The following is a 25,878-nucleotide window of genomic DNA, read 5'->3' as shown; positions in this document are numbered from 1 at the left end:
CTACAGCTCATAGATGTTATGTAACACAGTAATAAGTAGATACACAGAGCATTGGAAAACTGCATCCAATAGAACGATCCAGATCTCACTTGAACACTTTCATTCAGAAGATCCAAAAGGATTCATTTTCTTCCTCCTGATTTTCGTAAACTGTAGGCAGAGTTTTGATTGCCTTTCTCTGACAGTGTGAGTGTAATGTTTTGGCTAGTAGGTGGACATTAAACTACAAAGTTTCCAGTCAAGACTGCGCCTCTTTGATGAAGAGAAAGTAATCACCCTGAACTCTGATTTTTAAAAAAATTATCCATAAGAATTATTATTGATTGACTCCTTCATGATGAAGATCCACATTGACTGCTGAATTGTGACACCATGTAGAACATCTGAACATATGGGTAACTGTGGGACATAATGCTGGTGATCTCCACTATTACAAGATCAACGTACCTTTTAATTATTATTTTACAGCAGGACTCCATCTGTCAGCTTCCATCTACCTTCTTTCTGTTTCTTTGAAATACTTTCAGCAGGTTAATTTTAGACTGTGTGTTTGTGTGTGTGTGTATGTGTGTGTGTGTGTATCATCACATTGCCGTTTATGTGCTTGGTTAGAGCTTGTTATGCACAGAAAAGAAACAGTGCATTCAAACAACAATAATAATATACTTGACTAATAGGGAGAAAAGCTAAGCAAAATGACACCTGTTATTGGCTAACTAAAAAGATTACAATATGCAAGCTTTCGAGGCAACTCAGGCCCCTTTATCAGGCAAGATGTAGAGGCCTGAGTTGCCTCGAAAGCTTGCATATTGTAATCTTTTTAGTTAGCCAATAAAAGGTGTCATTTTGCTTGTCTTTTCTCTACATTCATAATGGCTAACACGGTACAACACCCTAGTACTACTTGACTAATAGGAAAAGTAGATTAGTAATTCTAGGTTCACCTAAAAATTGTTCGAAAACAAGCTGGGGTTAAATAGAAGAAATAATAATCAAAAATCGCACTCAAAAGATAAAGTGCTAAACCTGTTCAGAGTCCATTCTCTACAACAACAACAACATTTATTTATATAGCTCATTTTCATACAAAAAGTAGCTCAAAGTGCTTTACATAATGAAGAAAAGAAAAATAAAAGACAAAATAAGAAATTAAAATAAGGCAACATTAGTTAACATAGAAAAGGAGTAAGGTCCGATGGCCAGGGTGGACAGAAAAAACAAAAAAAAGCTGGAGAAAAAATTTAAATCTGCAGGGGTTCCAGGCCACGAGACCGCCCAGTCCCCTTTGGGCATTCTACCTAACATAAATGAAATAGTCCTCTTTGTAGTTAGGGTTCTCACGGAATCAATTGATGCTGATGGTCATACAGACTTCTGGCTTTTAATCCATCCACAATTGTTGGAACATCATGGTACTTAGAGTAGATGGTGGTGGCTTACGCCACCACCAAAAGGACACCGGAAAAGGAAACAGAAGAGAGAGTAGGGGTTAGTACAGATTTTGAATGAATAGTTATTATAATGAATTGGATATACAGAGTATCAGGATTAAATTACAGCGAAGTTATGAGAAGGCCATGTTAAAATAATGTGTTTTCAGTAGTTTTTTAAAGTGCTCCACTGTATTAGCCTGGCGAATTCCTACTGGCAGGCTATTCCAGATTTTAGGTGCATAACAGCAGAAGGTCGCCCGCCTCACCACTTCTTTTAAGTTTTGCTCTTGGAATTCTAAGGAGACACTCATTTGAGGATCTGAGGTTGCGATTTGGAATATAAGGTGTCAGACATTCCGATATATAAGATGGAGCGAGATTATTTAAGGCCTTATAAACCATAAGCAAAATTTTAAAGTCAATCCTGAATGACACAGGTAACCAGTGTAGTGACATCAAAACTGGAGAGATGTGCTCAGATTTTCTTTTCCTGGTTAAGATTCTAGCAGCTGCATTCTGCACTCGTTGCAAATGATTTATGTCTTTTTTGGGTAGTCCTGACAGGAGTGCGTTACAGTAATCTAGTCGACTGAAAACAAACGCGTGAACTAATTTCTCAGCATCTTTCAATGATATAAGAGGTCTAACTTTTGCTATGTTTCTTAAGTGAAAAAATGCTGTCCTAGTGATCTGATTAATATGCGATTTAAAATTTAGATTACAGTCAACAGTTATCCCTAAGCTTTTTACCTCCGTTTTGACTTTTAATCTTAATGCATCCAGTTTATTTCTAATAGCCTCATTGTATCCATTATTGCCAATCACTAAGATTTCAGTTTTCTCTTTATTTAACTTGAGAAAGTTACTATTCATCCATTCTGAGATACAGGTTAGACATTGTGCTAGCGAATCAAGAGAATCGGGGTCATCGGGTGCTATTGATAAATACAGCTGTGTGTCATCAGCATAGCTGTGGTAGCTCACGTAGTGCCCTGAGATAATCTGACCAAATGGAAGCAGCGAACCCAGGATAGAGCCTTGTGGAACACCATATAGAATATCAGGTGTCTTTGAGTTATAATTACCACAACTAACAAAGAATTTTCTCCCTGCCAGGTAGGATTCAAACCAATTTAAGACCTTGCCAAAGAGGACCACCCACTGACTAAGGCGATTTTTAAGAATATTATGATCAATGGTGTCAAATGCGGCACTCAGATCTAAGAGGATGAGAACAGATAAATGGCCTCTGTCTGCATTTACCTGCAAGTCATTTACTACTTTAACGAGTGCAGTTTCTGTGCTGTGATTTGTTCTAAAACCTGACTGAAACTTACCAAGAATAGCATGTTTATTGAGGTGCTCATTTAACTGCATAATGACTGCCTTCTCTAGAATTTTACTTAAGAAAAGCAGGTTAGAGATGGGTCTAAAATTTTCAAGAGCAGAAAGGTCAAGGTTATTTTTCTTAAGTAGGGGTTTAACTACAGCAGTCTTAAGACAGTCTGGGAAGACCCCCGTATCTAATGACGAATTTACTATGTCAAGAACATTATCAATGAGCATGCCCGATACTTCTTTGAAAAAATTTGTTGGTATTGGGTCAAGGGCACAGGTGGAGGGTTTCATTTGAGAAATTATTTTATGTAAATCAGGTAAATCTATCCTAGTGAAGGAGTTTAATTTGTTTATAACGGAATACTGGGGTTTAGGAGGATCCTTAGTGTTGGGGAGATATACTATGTTATTTCGAATATCATTAATTTTTTGATTGAAAAAATACAGCAATAGCCTCACAGGTTTTACTTGAAGTAGTTAGGATGCATTCCTTCGAGTTACTTGGGTTTAACAGATGATCAATCGTTGAGAATAAGATTTTTTTTTTTTTTTTTTTTGAAGAGCTTTCATCCACATTTTAGATACAGAATATAGTGCACCACCATCTTAAATAGGGTTAACTGGAGCACCAATAAGAAACAAAAATGAATCAATATAAAAGCAATCATTGATATCTAAAATATGATTCACCACAAGGTTAAGCTGAACCTGCAGGTACCTGACACTCACAACGTAAGGTCTGGTGGATGACGCAAACCTAGAAGGTGGGCTCCGCTCTAACGCCCCTTTTCATTCAGGAGAGTGTTAAGGCCGGTCGAGGTTTCTGCAACACATGTTGCCTTCTTTTTTGTCTGCCATTTATTTCAGCTAGGCATGTTTCACACATCACTGCCTAAAAGAGAATGTATTAATTAAATTAAGAATGAAAAAAAAAATCAGAAAAAAGGCAGGAAAGTGGAATGGTAGAGTTAAAAAAAATAACAGACAGTAAAATAAATAAATAAATGAAAAGGTTAATAGTGAAAATAAACATTAGGTAAGACAATTATACTTAAAATAGAAAAAGAGTAGAGATAGCTAAAATAAAGGAAAAACAAAAAGAAACAGTACATAGGGTAAATGAAAAAAATAAATATTTTAAAATGGAAAAGATAATTAAAAAATATTAAATTTAAATGACATGCTAAAAGTAAGAAGAAACTTAGGGAAAAAATATATTTAAAAATAATATACAGGAAAAGATACTTGAGATAAGAGAAAATATTTAAATGTGAATTGTAGAAAAAAGGAAATGCATTAAAGGGAAAGTTTAATAGCAAAAAAAAAAAACAGTAGAAATAATAAAAAACTATGAAAAGGCAAATATGTTAAGGGAAATTGAAACATACAGTATTTAAAAAATAAAGTACATGAAAAAGTAAAACCTTAATAGTAATAAAAGAGTATACAAGATGAAAATAGTAAACTTGAAATATAAGAAGGAAAAGAAAGGTAAGGAAAACAATAATAAAAATGTAAATTATATGAAAAAGGAAAAGAGTAATAGTAAAATGAAAATAAAAATTAAAAAAAAATATCCTTAAAATACAGTATATAAATGAAAAAGGTTAAACATAAAAAGAAATGTGGACAAGAAAAGGATACCTTGTATTAATATAGCAAAAGAAAAAGATAGGGTTAGATAAAGAAAAAGATAATAGAGAAGTAATTGTATCAAAAAAGTATAAAAGTATATAAAAGAAACATACTTAAAGAAACTCCAGGGAAAAAGAAAAGAACTATACATATAACTATAATTGAATAATATGAAAAGGGAAATATTGAATAATAACAAAAATACACTTAAAATATAGAAAAAACAATAGATAGAATAAGAGAAATGTAATAAAAATGTCAAGTATAGGAACAAGAAAAAGGTTAATAAAAATACTAGATATAAAAAAGATAAGGAAAAGGAAAAGAATTAAGAAAAAGGAGGAAACTGATGTTTAGATTAACAAAAAGATGAAGAGGAAAAATAAAAAGATATTTGAGTAGAATAAAAAGACTGGAAAAATGCATCTGTAGATAGTTAAAAAAAATGAAAATATAAATAGTGGAGTTATGAGAATGAATGATCTGACAGTCAAGTAACAAAAGACAGAAAATGAAAGTCTAAGAAAAAGCAAAAAACATTTGGAAAAGGAAAAGCAAATGATAAATAAGGAAATAGAATACAGAGAAGGAAATATTTAAGAAAATGAAATAATAGAAAATGCAGGCAGATAAACAGTAGAACAACCGGTTGGGATAAGAAAGAGTGAAGATCACAGAAATATAATTAGAATAAAAAGGAAAAGATACATTTGAAAAATAAAAAGTTTGACAGTTTAGCAAAGCAATAAAAGTACATCGTGAAAAATCAAAAGATAAAAATTAACAAAGCAAATAAAAATGGGAACAAGTAAATAGAGATAATTAGGAAAATGAAAATGATAAATTAAGAAAAATTAAAAGAATGACAATCGAGAAAAGGAAACCAGACAACAAATAGAAAAGACAGACATTTAATAGAAAGAAAAATAAAGAACCAAGAAAATGTACCTTAAAAAGGGAAAGAAATGGGAAAAAGAAAGGTAGAGTGTAAGAAAAAAAAGGAAAAGATAAGTAAGAAAAATTGAGAAGTTGGAAAAAAAGGTTTTATATGACTGCTGTAGATGATAAGGGTGGGTGAGGGTTTAGGAAAGAACAGTCAGTCATATTCCAACCCGCTATATCTTAACACAGGGTCACGGTGGTCTGCTGGAGCCAATCCCAGCCAACACAGGGCGCAAGGCAGGAAACAAACCCCGGGCAGGCCACACACACACACACACACTAGGGACAATTTAGTATCACCAATGCACCTAACCTGCATGTCTTTGGACTGTGGGAGGAAACCCACGCAGACACGGGGAGAACATGCAGACTCAACATAGGGAGGACCCGGGAAGCGAACCTCCTTACTGCGAGACAGCAGCGCTACCCACTGTGCAACTGTGTTGCCCAAGGAAAGAACATTTACACAAAAAAATTAAAGAAAGAAATCTGCACAGGATAAGAAGTCAGAGAGCAACTTAGGAAAAATGAAAACAGCAGTGGTTAAGTAAAAAGGCAAAAGGGAAACAGAAATATGTGCAGTCCACTAGCTAGTTGAAGGAAATGATTAGCAAAAGAAAAATACAGATATTGTGTCTTAAAAAAAAGGTAATTAAAACAAGAGAGAAAACATGCATATTTAAGAAAAAGAATAGTAGATTAAAAAATAAAGAAGATATTTACATAGGTAAGAAGCAAAAAAAAAGGTAGAGAAAGGAAGGGATACATAAGAAAAATGGTAAAATCTGTAATAGAGAAACAAAAATTACAGCGACTGTAGAAGGAAAAAAGAAAACTATACTTGGTAAAAGGGAAAAGACCGTTACAAAGAAATGAAAAATAAAGGAGAAAATGAAAAGGAGAGGAATATTTAGGACCAAGGAAAGTATGAGTGTACTGAAAATAAAATGATTGTTAAGATAACCAAGAGGCGGCACGGTGGCGCAGTGGGTAGCGCTGCTGCCTCGCAGTTGGGAGATCTGGGGACCTGGGTTCGATTCCCGGGTCCTCCCTGCGTGGAGTTTGCATGTTCTCCCCGTGTCTGCGTGGGTTTCCTCCGGGCGCTCCGGTTTCCTCCCACAGTCCAAAGACATGCAGGTTAGGTGGATTGGCGATTCTAAATTGGCCCTAGTGTGTGCTTGGTGTGTGGGTGTGTTTGTGTGTGTCCTGCGGTGGGTTGGCACCCTGCCCAGGATTGTTTCCTGCCTTGTGCCCTGTGTTGGCTGGGATTGGCTCCAGCAGACCCCCGTGACCCTGTGTTCGGATTCAGCGGGTTGGAAAATGGATGGAAGATAACCAAGATGGTAGGCAAAATAAAGGAAAGAAAGACAAGAAAACTGAGAAACTAAAAAACACAAAAATGAAAAGGATGCAAATGTGGTCATTTATATGGATAAAGATTTTAATGTAAAAAGTGAAAAGGTAACTAGTTGTAATCATTTTAAAGACGGGAAAAGTGTAAGAATAAACAGGTTATCGGGCAGTTTAGAAGAATTTAAAGATGTGAAAAAATAATAAAAGATAGATAGTAAAGGCACTATATAATAGATATATAGACACATCAATTGTTAGATAGATAGATAGATAGATAGATAGATAGATAGATAGATAGATAGATAGATAGATAGATAGATAGATAGATAGATAGATAGATACTTTATTAATCCCAAGGGGAAATTCACATACTCCAGCAGCAGCATACTGATAAAGAACAATATTAAATTAATGAGTGATAACAATGCAAGTGTAACAGACAGTAACTTTATATAATGTTAACGTTTACCCCCCCGGTGTAATTGAAGAGTCGCATAGTGTGGGGGAGGAGCGATCTCCTCAGTCTGTCAGTGGAGCAGGACGGTGACCGCAGTCTGTCGCTGAAGCTGCTCTTCTGTCTGGAGATGACATTATTTAGTGGATGCAGTGGATTCTCCATGATTGACAGGAGTCTGCTCAGCGCCCGTCACTCTGCTACAGATGTCAAACTGTCCAGCTCAGTGCCTACAATAGAGCCTGCCTTCCTCACCAGTTTGTCCAGGCGTGAGGCGTCCTTCTTCTTAATGCTGCCTCCCCAGCACACCACCGCGTAGAAGAGGGCGCTCGCCACAACCGTTTGATAGAACATCTGCAGCGTCTTATTGCAGATGTTGAAGGACGCCAGCCTTCTAAGGAAGTATAGTCAGCTCTGTCCTTTCTTACACAGAGCATCAGTATTGGCAGTCCAGTCTAATTTATCATCCAGCTGCACTCCCAGGTATTTATAGGTCTGTACCATCTGCACACAGTCATCTCTGATGATCACGGGGTCCATGAGGGGCCTGGTCCTCCTAAAATCCACCACCAGCTCCTTGGTTTTGCTGGTGTTCAGTTGTAGGTGGTTTGAGTCGCACCATTTAACAAAGTCCTTGATGAGGTTTCTATACTCCTCCTCCTGCCCATTCCTGATGCAGCCCACGATAGCAGTGTCATCAGCGAACTTTTGCACGTGGCAGGACTCCGAGTTGTATTGGAAGTCTGATGTATATAGGCTGAATAGGACCGGAGAAAGTACAGTCCCCTGTGGCGCTCCTGTGTTGCTGACCACAATGTCAGACGTGCAGTTCCCGAGACGCACATACTGAGGTCTGTCTTTAAGATAGTCCACACTCCATGCCACCAGGTATGAATCTACTCCCATCTCTGTCAGCTTGTCCCTAAGGAGCAGAGGTTGGATTGTGTTGAAGGTGCTAGAGAAGTGTAGAAACATAATTCTTACAGCACCACTGCCTCTGTCCAAGTGGGAGAGGGATCGGTGTAGCATATAGATGATGGCATCCTCCTCTCCCACCTTCTCCTGGTATGCAAACTGCAGAGGGTCGAGGTAATGTAGGTTGAAGTAACGGCCTTCAATGCCAAATTTTGCAACGGCGTACCAAACTGTAACACGCTCACTGTGCAGGGTTCTCTGGTGAACTTCACGAGAGTTGTTTTCAGCCCAATAGCAAAGTTTTGCTTATTTAAGCAGTAACCATTCAAACGGAAATGTACCTCGTCACTGCACATGATGATGGCATCTCAATGAACGGCTTGCAGAATGTCCGCGCACAACTCTCTACGGCTCAGCCAGTCTCTCTCAGTGAGTTCTTGCGCTGCCATCATTTTGTATGGATGGAAATTAAGGTCCTCATGCAAAATCAAAGACGTTTTGGAAATCCCTAAGGCAGAAGCGCACTGAACGCCTAGGAAACTGCTAAATGGATGCCCTTACAGCTTGAATGTTTTCCGGTGTTTGTACAGTCTGAGAAAAGCCTGGAGATTTTCTGTTCAATGTTGTACCCGTCTGTCTAAGTTTAGCCACCCACGGAAGAATTGTTTTCCGATTTGGGATGTCACAGTTAGGAGGAATGTTTTTGAAGAACGCTTCGACAGCGAGAGCATGGCGCGCACTGGACCAAGGGACAAGGGATTGCCTATCAAAGGACTCCCACCCCAACCCACTCGACTGCCTCTACATCATGCAATGACCTTGAGAAATGGAGTATATAGCTTAAAAACATCAGCTTGTGACCAGAAACCGGAAATTACTTTATCGTGTGGCGACGTCTGGTGATGTGGAAATCGCGGCATTAGGAGGTGGGTTCTTCTGGTCTGCAGAGGGAGAAATAAGAGAAGCCTCAGAGGACAGTGCCAACCCCTGGTCCGACAGAGAAACACTTGTATTCAAGACTGTAAACCGTCTCCCATGCACACGTGTGTGACAAGTGAAATAAATGTGCCATTTTTGGGCTTAACTCCATTTTTGGTGTATGTCTCGGCCTTTCTATCTCGGTTCTTGTTACCACATTTATTTGGCTAAATAGTTCCACTTGTAATTTTAAAATGATTTTAGTGATGTTTAAACTCTATTAATGGTACAGTTGTGCTTGAAAATTTGTGAACCCTTTAGAATTTTCTATATTTCTGCATAAATATGACCTAAAACATCATCAGATTCTCACTCAAGTCCTAAAAGTAGATAAAGAGAAACCAGTTAAACAAATGAGACAAAAATATTATACTTGGTCATTTATTTATTGAGGAAAATGATCGAATATTACATATTTGTGAGTGGCAAAAGTATGTGAACCTCTAGGATTAGCAGTTAGTTTGAAGGTGAAATTCGAGTCCGGTGTTTTCAATCAATGGGATGACAATCAGGTGTGAGTGGGCACCTTATGTTATTTAAAGAACAGGGATCTATCAAAGTCTGCTCTTCACAACACATGTTTGTGGAAGTGTATAATGGCACGAACAAAGGAGAATTCAGAGGACCTCAGAAAAAGTGTTGTTGATGCTCCTCAGGCTAGAAAAGATTAGAAAACCATCTCTAAAGAGTTTGGACTCCACCAATCCACAGTCAGACAGATTGTGTACAAATGGAGGAAATTCAAGACCATTGTTACCCTCCCCAGGAGTGGTCGACCAACAAAGATCACTCCAAGAGCAGTGTAATAGTGGTCACAAAGGACCCCAGGGTAACTTCTAAGCAACTGAAGGCCCCTCTCACATTGGCTAATGTTGATGTTCACGAGTCCACCATCAGGAGAACACTCAACAACAATGGTGTGCATGGCAGGGTTGCAAGGAGAAAGCCACTGCTCGTCTGCAGTTTGCTAAAGATCACGTGGACAAACCAGAAGGATACTGGAAGAATGTTTTGTGGACGGATGAAACCAAAATAGAACATTTTGGTTTAAATGAAAAGAGTTATGTTTGGAAAAAGGAAAACACTGCATTCCAGCATAAGAACCTTATCCCATCTGTGAAATGTGGTGGTGGTGGTATCATGGTTTGGGCCTGTTTTGCTGCATCTGGACCAGGACAGCTTGCCTTCATTGATGGAACAATGAATTCTGAATTATATCTGAGAATTCTAAAGGAAAATGTCAGGACATCTGTCCATGAACTGAATCTCAAGAGAAGGTGGGTCACGCAGCAAGACAACGACCCTAAGCACACAAGTCGTTCTACCAAAGAATGGTTAAAGAAGAATAAAGTTAATGTTTTGGAATGGCCAAATCAAAGTCCTGACCTTAATCCAATCAAAATGTTGTGGAAGGACCTGAAGCGAGCAGCTAATGTGAGGAAACCCACCAACATCCCAGAGTTGAAGCTGTTCTGTACGGAGGAATGGGCTCAAATTCCTCCAAGCCGGTGTGCAGGACTGATCAACAGTTACCGGAAACGTTTAGTTGCAGTTATTGCTGCAAAGGGGGATCACACCAGATACTGAAAGCAAAGGTTCACATACTTTTGCCACTCACAAATATGTAATATTCAATCATTTTCCTCAATAAATAAATGACCAAGTATAATATTTGTGTCTCATTTGTTCAACTGGTTTCTCTTTATCTACTTTTAGGACTTGAGTGAAAATCTGATGATGTTTTAGGTCATATTTATACAGAAAAATAGAAAATTCTAAAGGGTTCACAAACTTTCAAGCACAACTGTATATAAGAAAAATCCAAGCCTACAAAACACAATAGATTACCAAACCCTCTACCTTCTTCTGTGTTAAGATCAAAGGTTCTCTTTTAATCCTTCAGCGACACTAAATGAAATGCTGCGATTAATAATACGAGGGGTTTCCTTTTATAAAGACTGACGGAAACAAATGAGTATAATCTGCTTTAACCTGTTTAGCAATGTGAAAAGTAACACAAAATAAATCTCTATTTGTGACCTTCATAACAGCCAGCTGCCGTTATTTGTCCAAAATGCCCTCTCTGTTTCCTCCACGTATGTGTCACAGATTCAACAGATCAGCAGCGTAATGTTTTTAAATGTAGCTGTAAGGCTGCACCTTCTACTTAATGCTAAAAAAAAATAAATAGAAAATGCTTCGTCAATCTGATTACAGAATGCTGGGATGCTATATAATTGATAGAAGATAACGGGGATGATAATCAGGAGAAACGATTTCTGCAATCACCGCGTTTCCAAGAAGAGCCGCGACTAGAGCAATGCACGGTGCTTCCAGTTAATAAAGGCGAGCCCTTGATAAAACTCCACTTTCTTGCTAATGAAATAGACTGCACTAGAGGAACACTTTAGTGTTTATGTACCTCAGATGGATTTACAGCCTAAGGTCACAGCAGCTGTGCTTTAGACTGAAACATTACTTGGTGCGTGCGAAGACTTGGCTCGGTGTCCGGCAAGAACTCATTTATCAGTTGTCCTCACAAAGGGTAAACTGTGCTGGATACGCCGCCTCCTCCTTTTTTTTTTTTTTTTGATTCGTATCCGAAAATGTTCATAATTAGGGTTGGGACGAAATGTAAGCAATAAGTGGAAAAGGCAAAATGTAAAATGCAAGCATCAATTTGCAAGACAAAGAGAATGTAGAGAAATCGGCGGCTGAATTACACATTCTGCAATCAGGCTTTACTGTATAATGAGAGGACTGCTTATACAAAGAGCCTTTGAGACTTCATCAGAGGGAGGCAGATGAAAAAAAGAAGTAATGTGAGAGAAAGAAAAAAAAAAAAACATGTTACTTTGGTAGTATTTCTGAATTTTAATTGGTATATTAAAAGAAATGTCCAGAATGATATTTACAAAGTCGGCAAATTTGAAAAGATCATTTAATTCAAACAAGTGTTACTCAGTCTTTGCACGGGTAGACGACGATGGTGAAGATTTTTTTTTTTTAATTTGATATACTTTGTTAATCCCCTAGGGGAAATTGTCCTTTCACATGACTTTTGGGAGGGTTAGAGCGCAGGGTTAGCCATTGTATAGCACCCCTGGAGCAATTTTCAGGTTTAGGGCCTTGCTAAACCGGCAACATTCCAGGTGCTAGCACAGATCCTTAGCCTCGTACTAACTGATTCGTAAGGCACTTTTTGCCTGCCTTATATTATTTCATTGCTGCTCAGTGTATGAAAATGTTCAAGTCTGAGCTCTTCCTTCCATTTCTTTGTCCTTGTAGCAGGGGGTGTTCATTTCTGGCTTTCATTCCAACCAATCTGTTAATTGAAGGTCGATGCTTGTTGTAAATCTACCTTGTCATTTAATCAGATGGCTCATCCCAGCTATCTGTCAGCAATCTCAGAAATCAGAAATGATTTTTTTTTGAAACTGAGAACATAGAATACATCAGCCTTGACTTTTCGTGTATAGGAGCCGAATTGTATCAGCACTTTTCTCTCTGTACTATCTGTGACATTTTGGATTTCATCATTCGGCATCCATACAATTTGACTGTACACTCCCTGAGCAAATTATAAGGACCACTATGCCAATACTGGGTAGGGTCTCTTTGCTGTCAAAGCAGCCTCTGTTCTTCATGGCATGGCATGGCATAGTAGCCATACCTCCTGTACATCAGAAGAGGTCATCCGCATGTTCAGGCCTTGCCAGGTCTTGAATGGGAGACCAACCAGGAAAAGGTTAGGGGTGCTGCTGAGCCAATCAGGGGGTGCTTACCCTGTGGTCAGGATATAGATCCAAATGCCCCAGGGACATTGAAAGAGAGAGGTTAGGATCAGACGCTGATACAGCGCATTGACACACCCACCACATGACAAACCAACTCAGGATCCCATATTAGGATCCGAGTGCATCCCAGCACCACACTAGTTTTTTTTTTTTTTGTTCTTTATTTCGCCTTATACAATTTCTTGTATTAGGAATTTGGTAGTTTTCGCATACCCCTTGGGGTCAGAGCGCAGGGTCAGCCATTTGTACAGCGCCCCTGGAGCAATTACAGGTTAAGGGCCTTGCTCAAGAGCCCAGCAGAGCAGTAGCCTTTTTTTTGTCAGTGACGGGGATTCGAACCGACAACCTTTGGGATACCAGCGCAGATCCTTAGCCACAGAGCCACCACTCCGCCCTAAGATGGAATGGAACAGTGTTAGGTATTTTATGGTGGCTGGAGTGCCAATTCTGCCACCAATCCCCAGGTCTTTCCCTGCCAGTTGGAGGACCTGCTTGCAGGGCTGGATGCAGATTAATGTCATACCCGGAACGGAGCAATTGCAGTTTAAGGGCCTTGCTCAAGGGCCCAACGAAGTAGAGTCACTTTTGGCATTTATGGGATTCAAACCGATTGCCAGTGCAGATCTCTAACCTCAGAGGTACCACTCCACCACTCTGACAGGTACATTGAGCTATAAAAATGGCACCGTCTTTCAGATGAGATGTAGAACCGAGGTCCTGACTCTCTGTTGTCATAAAAGATCTCTAGACATCCTTCGTAAACAGTAGGGTGTATCCTAATGTCCTGGCTAAATTGTCCACGTCAGCCTAGTCATTATGCACCCCCTTATCATCCCCTGTCTCTAATTGGCTATGTCTCTCTCTTCTTCACCACCTAATAGCTCATGTATGGTGAGTATACTGTTACAAAAATGGCTGTCGTCCATCATACAGGTGGATGCTACACATTACCGGTGGTTGAAGTGGCTCCCCACTCCCTGTGTAAAGAACTTTCAGTAGTGAGAAAAGTGCTATAGAAATGTAAGGAATTATTAAGATGTTGGAAACATTCCTTTGAGATTCTGGTCCATGTAGACCTTATCACATCATAACACATTATCTGCAGATTTGTCAGCTGCACATTCATCCAGAAAATCTCCCAACCTACCAACATCTCAAAGGTGTTCTGGATCCAGTAACTGGGAACTCCTCTGAAGAACACAGAACTCGATGTCTAGTTCATGAAGCCAGTTTGAGATGACTTTTGCTTTGTGACATGGTGTATCATCATGCTGGAAGTAGCCATTAGAAGACGGCTCAATTGTGCCCGTTAAGGGATTCACACTGTTGGCTACATAATCAAATTGGCCATGCCATTCAAATGATGATTGTCTGATTTTAATGTGTGCCAAGGAAACAATCCCTACACCATTACACCACCACCAGTAGCCTGGACTGTTGACGCAAAGCCAGTTTGGGTGCAACGATTTATGCTTTTGGCACCTACTATGTGTGTGCCTCAGTAGAAATCGAGATTCATCAGACCAGGCTACGTTATCTCAGTCTTCAACTGTCCAAATTTGGTGAGCCAGTGCCCACTGCAGCCTCAGCTTTCTGTTCTTGACCGACAGGAGCAGAACCCGACATGGTCTTCTGCTGTTGTAGCCCACCTGCCTCAAGGTTTGACGTGCTGTGCATTCTGAGATGCTTTTCTGCTCCGCACAGTTGTACCAAATGGTAATCTAAGTTACTGTAGCCTTTCTGCCAGCTACCTCTCTCATCAAAAAGGAATTTCTGTCCACAGAACTGCAACTCATTGGGTGTTTTTTGTTTCTTGCATCATTCTTAGTAAACTGAAGAGCCTCTGATCCCAGGAGATCTGCAGTTCCAGAAATACTCAGAATAACCCATCTGGCACCAACAATCATGCCACAGTCAGAATCACTATGAAGACTGTTTTGCCCCATTCTGTTGTTTGATGTGACTGTGAACTGTGTCAGCAGGATTTTATGCATTGTGCTGCTGCCACAGGATTGGCTGGTTGGATAACTGCATGGATAAGCGGGTGTCCCTAATAATTTCCAGAGTGAGTGTAAGCGCCGAAGGTGGACTGGCTCCCTACCTGTGGTGGTTTTCCTGATTCATGTCTGCTGTCGCTGGGATCAGCTCTGGCCTCCTACAACTCCTCAATTGGTCAAAACAAGTTTGAAGTGAATGGAGGCCTAAATGAATACTCCTTTTAAATGGTTAACTAACATCTTCTTCAGAGGCTTGAACTAGTCGTATATTATGTGCAAGCTTGTTTTTCTTTTTAAATATATTTAAATGTATTTTGTCTTTAGACATTGAGAAATTGATATTAGAGTGGACTGTATGTCTGAGTTAGTTGTTATCTGAAGCCTAATTCACCTGTATTGATTTGTGCCGAATAATTTAAATGGAAGTTTTTGTTGAATTAAAAAAAAAACATTATGACTAATTAGCGGTGATAATTTGTCCGAATTTAGAAGAGGTGCATTTCGCAAATAAAATTTACAGGTCTGCATACTGTAGGTTCACGGCTCCTAAACACACTAGGAGTAGCCAGGAGTGGGACTCATACTGTATATCAAAGTACTCGATGTGTGCCGATAAATACGCCGGCTTTACCAGCATATGGAACAGAAACATTCAGTCATGATCAACTGAACTGACTTGAATGGATTTCATTTGCTTAGAAGACTGAAATGCAAAAGTCAGAATGTCACTGTAGGAGAATATTTAAGGTACTGTATGTTTATAGCACTTCTGAAATGTTGCCACTTCTACCACACCATGGTACACTGCGCACTTCCCGGTGTTAATGATGACACTTCAGTTTGTATGCCATAAGCTTTTTAGTAATAACTCAAATAATTTGCAAATAGCTGGAATGCAATTATCTTTACCATACAAAAAACTCTTTTGAATACCTAAGTGAGAGGCTAAAAGGTTTTAATCACAGCTAAAAAAAACTTCTTGACAGGGTAAAATTTTTGTACATTTTTTAAAGTAATTTACTTAATTAGACGTTCATGTTAATTCAGAAACTAATGTCCTTTTCAGTTTAATGTTGATCTGTCTAGCAATCCATCCATCATTTTATATATACAGTAATAATGGCTTTAAATATTATTCTCTCCACATGCAGAGTATATGGCATTTTTCATATCTATCTATCTATCTATCTATCTATCTATCTATCTATCTATCTATCTATCTATCTATTATATAGTGCCTTTCATATCTATCTATCTATCTATCTATCTATCTATCTATCTATCTATCTATCTATCTATCTATCTATCTATTAAACAGTGCCTTTCATATCTATCTATCTATCTATCTATCTATCTATCTATCTATCTATCTATCTATCTATCTATCTATCTATCTATCTATCTATTATATAGTGCCTTTCATATCTATCTATCTATCTATTACAGTATATAGTGCCTTTCATATCTATCTATCTATCTATCTATCTATCTATCTATCTATCTATCTATCTATCTATCTATCTATCTATCTATCTATCTATCTATTATATAGTGCCTTTCATATCTATCTATCTATCTATCTATCTATCTATCTATCTATCTATCTATCTATCTATCTATCTATCTATCTATCTATCTATCTATCTATTATATAGTGCCTTTCATATCTATCTATCTATCCATTATATAGTGCCTTTCGTATCTATCTATCTATCTATCTATCTATCTATCTATCTATCTATCTATCTATCTATCTATCTATCTATCTATCTATCTATTATATAGTGCCTTTCATATCTATCTATCTATCTATCTATCTATCTATCTATCTATCTATCTATCTATCTATCTATCTATCTATCTATCTATCTATCTATCTATCTATTATATAGTGCCTTTCATATCTATCTATCTATCCATTATATAGTGCCTTTCGAATCTACCTATCTATCCATCTATCTATCTATCTATCTATCTATCTATCTATCTATCTATCTATCTATCTATCTATCTATCTATCTATCTATCTATCTATTAAATAGTGCCTTTCATATCTATCTATCTATCTATCTATCTATCTATCTATCTATCTATCTATCTATCTATCTATCTATCTATCTATCTATCTATCTATCTATCTATCTATCTATCTATTATATAATGCCTTTCATATCTATCTATCTATTATATAATGCCTTTCATATCTATCTATCTATCTATCTATCTATCTATCTATCTATCTATCTATCTATCTATCTATCTATCTATCTATCTATCTATCTATCTATTATATAGTGTCTTTCATATCTATCTATCTATCTATCTATCTATCTATCTATCTATCTATCTATCTATCTATCTATCTATCTATCTATCTATCTATCTATCATTATATAGTGACTTTGACATCTATCTATCTATTATATAGTGCCTTTCATATCTATCTATCTATCTATCTATCTATCTATCTATCTATCTATCTATCTATCTATCTATCTATCTATCTATCTATCTATTATATAGTGTCTTTCATATCTATCTATCTATCTATCTATCTATCTATCTATCTATCTATCTATCTATCTATAGTGACTTTGACATCTATCTATCTATTATATAGTGCCTTTCATATCTATCTATCTATTACAGTATATAGTGCCTTTCATATCTATCTATCTATCTATCTATCTATCTATCTATCTATCTATCTATCTATAGTGACTTTGACATCTATCTATCTATTATATAGTGCCTTTCATATCTATCTATCTATCTATCTATCTATCTATCTATCTATCTATCTATCTATCTATCTATCTATCTATCTATTATATAATGCCTTTCATATCTATCTATCTATTATATAGTGCCTTTCATATCTATCTATCTATCTATCTATCTATCTATCTATCTATCTATCTATCTATCTATCTATCTATCTATTATATATTTCCTTTCATATCTATCTATCTATCTATCTATCTATCTATCTATCTATCTATCTATCTATCTATCTATTATATAGTGCCTTTCATATCTATCTATCTATCTATTATATAGTGCCTTTCGTATCTATCTATCTATCTATCTATCTATCTATCTATCTATCTATCTATCTATCTATCTATCTATCTATCTATCTATCTATCTATCTATTATATAGTGCCTTTCATATCTATCTATCTATCTATCTATCTATCTATCTATCTATCTATCTATCTATCTATCTATCTATTATATAGTGCCTTTCATATCTATCTATCTATCTATTACAGTATATAGTGCCTTTCATATCTATCTATCTATCTATCTATCTATCTATCTATCTATCTATCTATCTATCTATCTATCTATCTATAGTGACTTTGACATCTATCTATCTATTATATAGTGCCTTTCATATCTATCTATCTATCTATCTATCTATCTATCTATCTATCTATCTATCTATCTATCTATCTATCTATCTATCTATCTATCTATCTATCTATCTATCTATTATATAGTGCCTTTCATATCTATCTATCTATCTATCTATCTATCTATCTATCTATCTATCTATCTATCTATCTATCTATTATATAGTGCCTTTCATATCTATCTATCTATCCATTATATAGTGCCTTTCGTATCTATCTATCTATCTATCTATCTATCTATCTATCTATCTATCTATCTATTATATAGTGCCTTTCATATCTATCTATCTATCTATCTATCTATCTATCTATCTATCTATCTATCTATCTATCTATCTATCTATCTATCTATCTATCTATTATATAGTGCCTTTCATATCTATCTATCTATCCATTATATAGTGCCTTTCGTATCTATCTATCTATCTATCTATCTATCTATCTATCTATCTATCTATCTATCTATCTATCTATCTATCTATCTATCTATTAAATAGTGCCTTTCATATCTATCTATCTATCTATCTATCTATCTATCTATCTATCTATCTATCTATCTATCTATCTATCTATCTATCTATCTATCTATTATATAATGCCTTTCATATCTATCTATCTATTATATAATGCCTTTCATATCTATCTATCTATCTATCTATCTATCTATCTATCTATCTATCTATCTATCTATCTATCTATCTATCTATCTATCTATCTATCTATCTATCTATCTATCTATTATATAGTGTCTTTCATATCTATCTATCTATCTATCTATCTATCTATCTATCTATCTATCTATCTATCTATCTATCTATCATTATATAGTGACTTTGACATCTATCTATCTATTATATAGTGCCTTTCATATCTATCTATCTATTACAGTATATAGTGCCTTTCATATCTATCTATCTATCTATCTATCTATCTATCTATCTATCTATCTATCTATCTATAGTGACTTTGACATCTATCTATCTATTATATAGTGCCTTTCATATCTATCTATCTATCTATCTATCTATCTATCTATCTATCTATCTATCTATCTATCTATCTATCTATCTATCTATCTATCTATCTATCTATCTATTATATAATGCCTTTCATATCTATCTATCTATTATATAGTGCCTTTCATATCTATCTATCTATCTATCTATCTATCTATCTATCTATCTATCTATCTATCTATCTATCTATCTATCTATCTATCTATTACAGTATATAGTGCCTTTCATATCTATCTATCTATCTATCTATCTATCTATCTATCTATCTATCTATCTATCTATCTATCTATCTATCTATCTATCTATCTATCTATCTATCTATCATTATATAGTGACTTTGACATCTATCTATCTATCTATTATATAGTGCCTTTCATATCTATCTATCTATCTATCTATCTATCTATCTATCTATCTATCTATCTATCTATCTATCTATCTATCTATCTATCTATCTATCTATTATATAGTGCCTTTCATATCTATCTATCTATCTATCTATCTATCTATCTATCTATCTATCTATCTATCTATCTATCTATCTATCTATCTATTATATAGTGCCTTTCATATCTATCTATCTATCTATCTATCTATCTATCTATCTATCTATCTATCTATCTATCTATCTATCTATCTATCTATTATATAATGCCTTTCATATCTATCTATCTATTATATAATGCCTTTCATATCTATCTATCTATCTATCTATCTATCTATCTATCTATCTATCTATCTATCTATCTATCTATCTATCTATCTATCTATTATATAGTGTCTTTCATATCTATCTATCTATCTATCTATCTATCTATCTATCTATCTATCTATCTATCTATCTATCTATCTATCTATCTATCTATCTATCTATCTATCTATCATTATATAGTGACTTTGACATCTATCTATCTATTATATAGTGCCTTTCATATCTATCTATCTATTACAGTATATAGTGCCTTTCATATCTATCTATCTATCTATCTATCTATCTATCTATCTATCTATCTATCTATCTATCTATCTATCTATCTATCTATCTATCTATAGTGACTTTGACATCTATCTATCTATTATGTAGTGCCTTTCATATCTATCTATCTATCTATCTATCTATCTATCTATCTATCTATCTATCTATCTATCTATCTATCTATCTATCTATCTATCTATTATATAATGCCTTTCATATCTATCTATCTATTATATAGTGCCTTTCATATCTATCTATCTATCTATCTATCTATCTATCTATCTATCTATCTATCTATCTATCTATCTATCTATCTATCTATCTATCTATCTATCTATCTATCTATCTATTACAGTATATAGTGCCTTTCATATCTATCTATCTATCTATCTATCTATCTATCTATCTATCTATCTATCTATCTATCTATCTATCTATCATTATATAGTGACTTTGACATCTATCTATCTATCTATTATATAGTGCCTTTCATATCTATCTATCTATCTATCTATCTATCTATTATATAGTGCCTTTCATATCTATCTATCTATCTATCTATCTATCTATCTATCTATCTATCTATCTATCTATCTATCTATTATATAGTGCCTTTCATATCTATCTATCTATCTATCTATCTATCTATCTATCTATCTATCTATCTATCTATCTATCTATCTATCTATCTATCTATCTATCTATCTATCTATCTATCTATCTATCTATCTACAGTGAGACAATATCTTCCCTCTCCATATCTCCTCGATTGCTAAATTTCCTGATTCCATTTCCTAAAATCACTTTTCACATTAAGCAGCTGCCTGTCTTTGCAGTATTGACGGGAGCTCGTAGTTCCACTTTCTTACAGGTATTGTCACTTGCCTGATGAGTTTGAGTTGTTTGGTGACACGCCACATCCCTTTTTAAAGGGGTTAGGTTTGTCTAGGATGGTGTTTCTTGTCGGTGTGCCATTGGCGGGTCATGAGTTACCATCGTTAGGTGCACAAGTGGGTGGTGATGGTTTTACGAGTGGGTCTAGCACTGCGCAGTATTTATCCCCGTTTGTATCTGCAAATGATTTATGAATGGAGGATCACCCCCTGCTTTTACATTCATCCTCCGTTGACTTAGAGGGTCATTCTAAACATTCTAATAAACACTTCATTCAATTTGGGTTCACTTTTTTTAATGTAATGTAATGCTATTGTATAGCCAATAGTACTAAATTGAGTTTTAACACACAATTCCACAAGTTTAAGACAGCATCAAGGACATGATAAGAACCAACACTGGACCAGACTCCGGACTCACAAATCATGCCAACACCAACACTCTGTCACATTGGGCGAGTTTTGAGTAAATTCTTAACCAAACCTGCATGTCTTTATTATGTTTGTGAGAATGGGAGTAGAAGACTCTTGGACATGTGGAGTTTGTGTACAGACTAAACACTCAGTGCCCAGTCCAGAATTTGAATTTAGGACTCCTAAGCTCCTGTTCCCACTGGACTCTGCATTGGAGTAAGTGGTTCCAGAAAATGAAAGCGCGGACTCTGGACATTTTTCAGTGATCTTACTGATTGTATTTTCTCATGCCATTGTCACTTTAATCCAATCTGTCCCCTTTTCTTTTGCAGATTGCCCTAAACTACAGGATTCCAAAGAGAGGACCACCAGCCAATAAATTATGAATGTTGAACAAGATGATATCGCACCCGCAGCAGACGATGAGAGGTCCTAGGTGGAACAGGGCCCTTTCCAACCCTTTACTTGTCCTGCTGTTAGCCCTTCAACTGCTCGTTGTTGCGGGCCTGGTTCGCGCTCAGACCTGTCCTTCAGTGTGTTCGTGTAGCAACCAGTTCAGCAAGGTGATTTGTACCCGCCGAGGGCTAAGGGAAGTACCTGACGGAATCTCGACAAACACTCGGTACCTGAATTTGCAGGAGAATCAGATTCAGGTGATCAAAGTGGACAGTTTTAAGCATCTGCGCCACCTGGAGATTTTACAGCTCAGCAGGAACCACATTCGTAGCATTGAGATTGGGGCCTTTAATGGCCTGGCTAGCCTCAATACCTTGGAGCTATTTGATAACCGACTAACTACGATCCCCAATGGGGCCTTTGAGTACCTCTCAAAGCTGAAAGAGTTGTGGTTAAGGAACAACCCTATTGAAAGTATCCCCTCCTATGCCTTCAACCGGGTTCCGTCGCTAAGGAGGCTTGATTTGGGGGAGCTGAAACGTCTATCCTACATCTCAGAAGGGGCGTTTGAGGGCCTTTCCAACCTCAGGTACCTGAATCTCGGAATGTGCAACCTGAGGGAAATTCCAAACCTTACTCCACTGGTGAAGTTGGACGAGTTAGAGCTTTCTGGAAACCAGCTTTCTGTTATCCGTCCGGGATCCTTTCAAGGGCTGACCCATCTTCAGAAGCTGTGGATGATGCACGCCCAGATACAGTCAATTGAGAGGAACTCTTTTGACGACTTACAGTCCTTGATAGAGTTGAATTTGGCTCATAACAACCTTACTTTGCTCCCACATGACCTTTTTACCCCACTTCACCATCTGGAGAGAGTTCATCTGCACCACAATCCTTGGAACTGCAATTGTGATATCCTTTGGCTCAGTTGGTGGCTCAAAGAGATGGTGCCCGCGAACACTAGCTGTTGTGCACGTTGCCATTCACCATCCCTTCTCAAAGGGCGGTATATCGGTGAGCTGGACCAGAATTATTTTACCTGCTATGCTCCTGTTATTGTGGAGCCACCTGCTGATCTCAATTTGACAGAGGGCATGCCGGCAGAGCTTAAATGCCGAGCTTCCACTTCCTTGACTTCGGTTAGCTGGATCACACCTAATGGAACCATAATGACTCACGGGGCTTACAAGGTTCGCATTTCGGTCCTTAATGACGGGACGTTAAACTTCACCAACGTTACTGTGCAGGACACGGGGACGTACACCTGTATGGTAAGCAACTCGGCTGGAAACACCACGGCGTCGGCCACACTCAATGTTTCTGCAACGGAAAACAGCACCTTTAGCTTCTTTACAACGGTTACGGTAGAAACCATTGAACCCCCCTATGATGAGGGTAGGACCACAGAGCAAAGCGTGGGGCCGACGGCCTCTAACGGCTGGGTAACGGCCTTTGCCACTACTCCGCTTACATCGAGGAGCACCAAGTCCACCGAGAAAACGTTTACGATTCCAGTAACGGAGGTCGATAATGGCGGTCTAAATGGACTGGATGAGGTCATGAAGACCACCAAGATTATCATTGGCTGCTTCGTGGCCATTACACTGATGGCCGCCGTCATGCTAATTATTTTCTATAAGATGCGAAAACAGCACCACAGGCAAAACCACCATGCCCCAACCAGGACAATCGAGATAATAAACGTGGACGATGAAATCACGGGAGGCCCGGCCCTGGAGAGCCACCTGACTTTGCCCACTCTGGAGCACGAACATCTCAACCACTATAACTCTTATAAGACTCCTTTTAACCACACAACCAACACAATCAATTCCTTACACAGCTCCGCGCATGAACCTTTGTTAATCCGGGCAAACTCAAAAGACAATGTTCAAGAGACCCAAATCTGATTTCTTTCATATTAATAATTACGCAATCAGAATAAATTAAAATAAGGACCTGCAGAAAATGAGACAGTGTATCAGTGACACCAACAACTAGGCTATGTCTACTGTTTCGAAAAGTGTCTTTACAAAACAAAGAGTTTATTTATTAAAAAAGAGAAAGAAAAAATAAGAAAATTATTGTGATTAAAACAAGAACAAGTCATGCATTCTACAAAAAGATCCCATTTTCGTAGCACTTATTACTTTTTTCCTTTATTTTTGTTTTTTATTTTATTTTTTTGTTTCAATCCACCATTGGGAAATTGCGGTTTACAGAGAATTTGGTGCTTGTAAACTCTGTGTAAACCTTCTATTTCGACGGACATATTTAGGAACATACCTCAGGTTTATGCATACTTTACACTGTTTTAATCCAGTTTACATGATTTAGTTTGTTTCTGAAGAAAGTTAAGCGAAATGTAATGGAAAACTTTGAAATTTTTAAGAAAATGTGCCAAATGTTGGAGTGCTGTGTAGCCGCTCCATCAATAAGTTGCCATTGTTATAGCTGATATATTAGTGGGAGGGGTTATGGGGGCGGGGCTGGGATGGGATGGGGCGGGGCTTTGTTTTTATTTAATTTTTGCAAAAAAGTGAACAACTTTACAAAAACACGAGAATCCCGAAAATGCTTGCAAAGGTGGATTTTATTTTATATGTCAAATGTCATGTCAGATATTCTCAAGGCAAGATATTCAGCATTATGTTTGTAATATTTTAATTTTGCTTCTAACTAAATAAAAAAAAAAAAAATTGGAAATTTGTACTTTACAACACGTTAAAGGAAATTAACGCTCCGTACCAAGAAACGAAACCCCTTTTGTACTTTTTAAATTCTGAAACGGGATGAAACGCAATGGTCGACAGTTAAAAAAGGTTTTAATTTGTGAATTGGTTTTTGATTTCAGCAGAAAGTTCAATGGAACTCTATTCAAGAGTCGGCAGTAATATGTTTTGCTTGTTTCTTAATGAGAATCCTCTCAAATGTTTCAGCAAATTTTTCTTGTTCTGAACCTACTATAGTAGGGTGTTGCTTTCTGGTCAGTCTTTCGAAAATCACTGTTGGGCAAATTTTACATCCCTTCCAAGTTTCTTGCAACTACTATACTACTAACTGAAGCATGTTTTCACACCCTAATGCCTAATGAATAGTGGCGTCTCTGTTGGCAGAAAATATTCCTTCCAATTGTTTTTCCTATCCAAATCCTATTGTTCCCCAGTAGTGTCCCATAGTCATAGCCATTACTGGTTTAAAGGCCGGGTTTACCCAGGTTAGACAGTTGCCCCCAGATCTGTTTCCTTTATTCCCTTCAGTACTAGGTATCCTTTTATGGTGACACCCATTCTTTTCATATCATCAGACTCTACCTCTAATTGTACCTTCTTCATCTCCTTTTTTGGCCTCATCTTGTTGCACCTCTTTTCAAACAAGCTTGATGGACTACATGGTCCTCTCTCGTTTGTCAGATTTCTTCTGTACCCAATCATGTTCTGCCTTTCGTACCATAAACCAACCACCGTACTCTGTTTCTCATATCACCTCTACATCATCTTCTCCGTGATACTCGATATCTCTATGTGACCATTCTCGTCTCTTTTCTTTCCAGCTTTACTCCTCCTTCATCGGTTCTATCTCACTCCCATGCTACTCCTCACACAACTTTCATAAATTTGACCTTTCAATACCAGAGAACCTCCTTTAGAAATCAGAATTGGGGACCATTTTCAAAACTTCTTCTGTACACCTCTCACCCTCGCTATAAGTGCTTGGCCAACACCACAGTCTACACTCAACATGTCACCCAAGTACAAGAACTTCCCTACTTTCTTCAAAACCAACTCTATTTCCGATATCTAAATGTATACCTTTTTCAGGTTCATTTTTGTATGAACATTAAGAAGTTTATGTTCAGATAGAGAACTACAGACACCAAGCAGTGCGTTAGACAATAGGACTTCTGGGGCCTTCAAAACTC

At 37.0% G+C, this 25,878-nt stretch overlaps 1 protein-coding gene across 2 annotated transcripts in view; it reads left to right on the top strand.

Annotated features, from left to right (window-relative positions):
* lrrc4ca (leucine rich repeat containing 4C, genome duplicate a) overlaps window positions 1-24,457 on the top strand; it is a 419,715-nt gene extending 395,258 nt beyond the window's left edge. For both annotated transcript variants that reach the window (XM_028793490.2, XM_051923610.1), the window contains one exon: window positions 21,893-24,457. In XM_028793490.2, the coding sequence (XP_028649323.1) occupies window positions 21,947-23,866 (1,920 nt within the window). In that variant the 5' untranslated portion in view covers window positions 21,893-21,946 and the 3' untranslated portion in view covers window positions 23,867-24,457. The remainder of the gene's footprint in view (window positions 1-21,892) is intronic.
* Window positions 24,458-25,878: the final 1,421 nt, after the last annotated feature.

Source organism: Erpetoichthys calabaricus, chromosome 2, assembly GCF_900747795.2.
Source record: "Erpetoichthys calabaricus chromosome 2, fErpCal1.3, whole genome shotgun sequence".
NCBI classification, from domain to species: Eukaryota; Metazoa; Chordata; class Cladistia; order Polypteriformes; family Polypteridae; genus Erpetoichthys; species Erpetoichthys calabaricus.
This window is presented reverse-complemented; position numbering and strand designations above follow the sequence as displayed.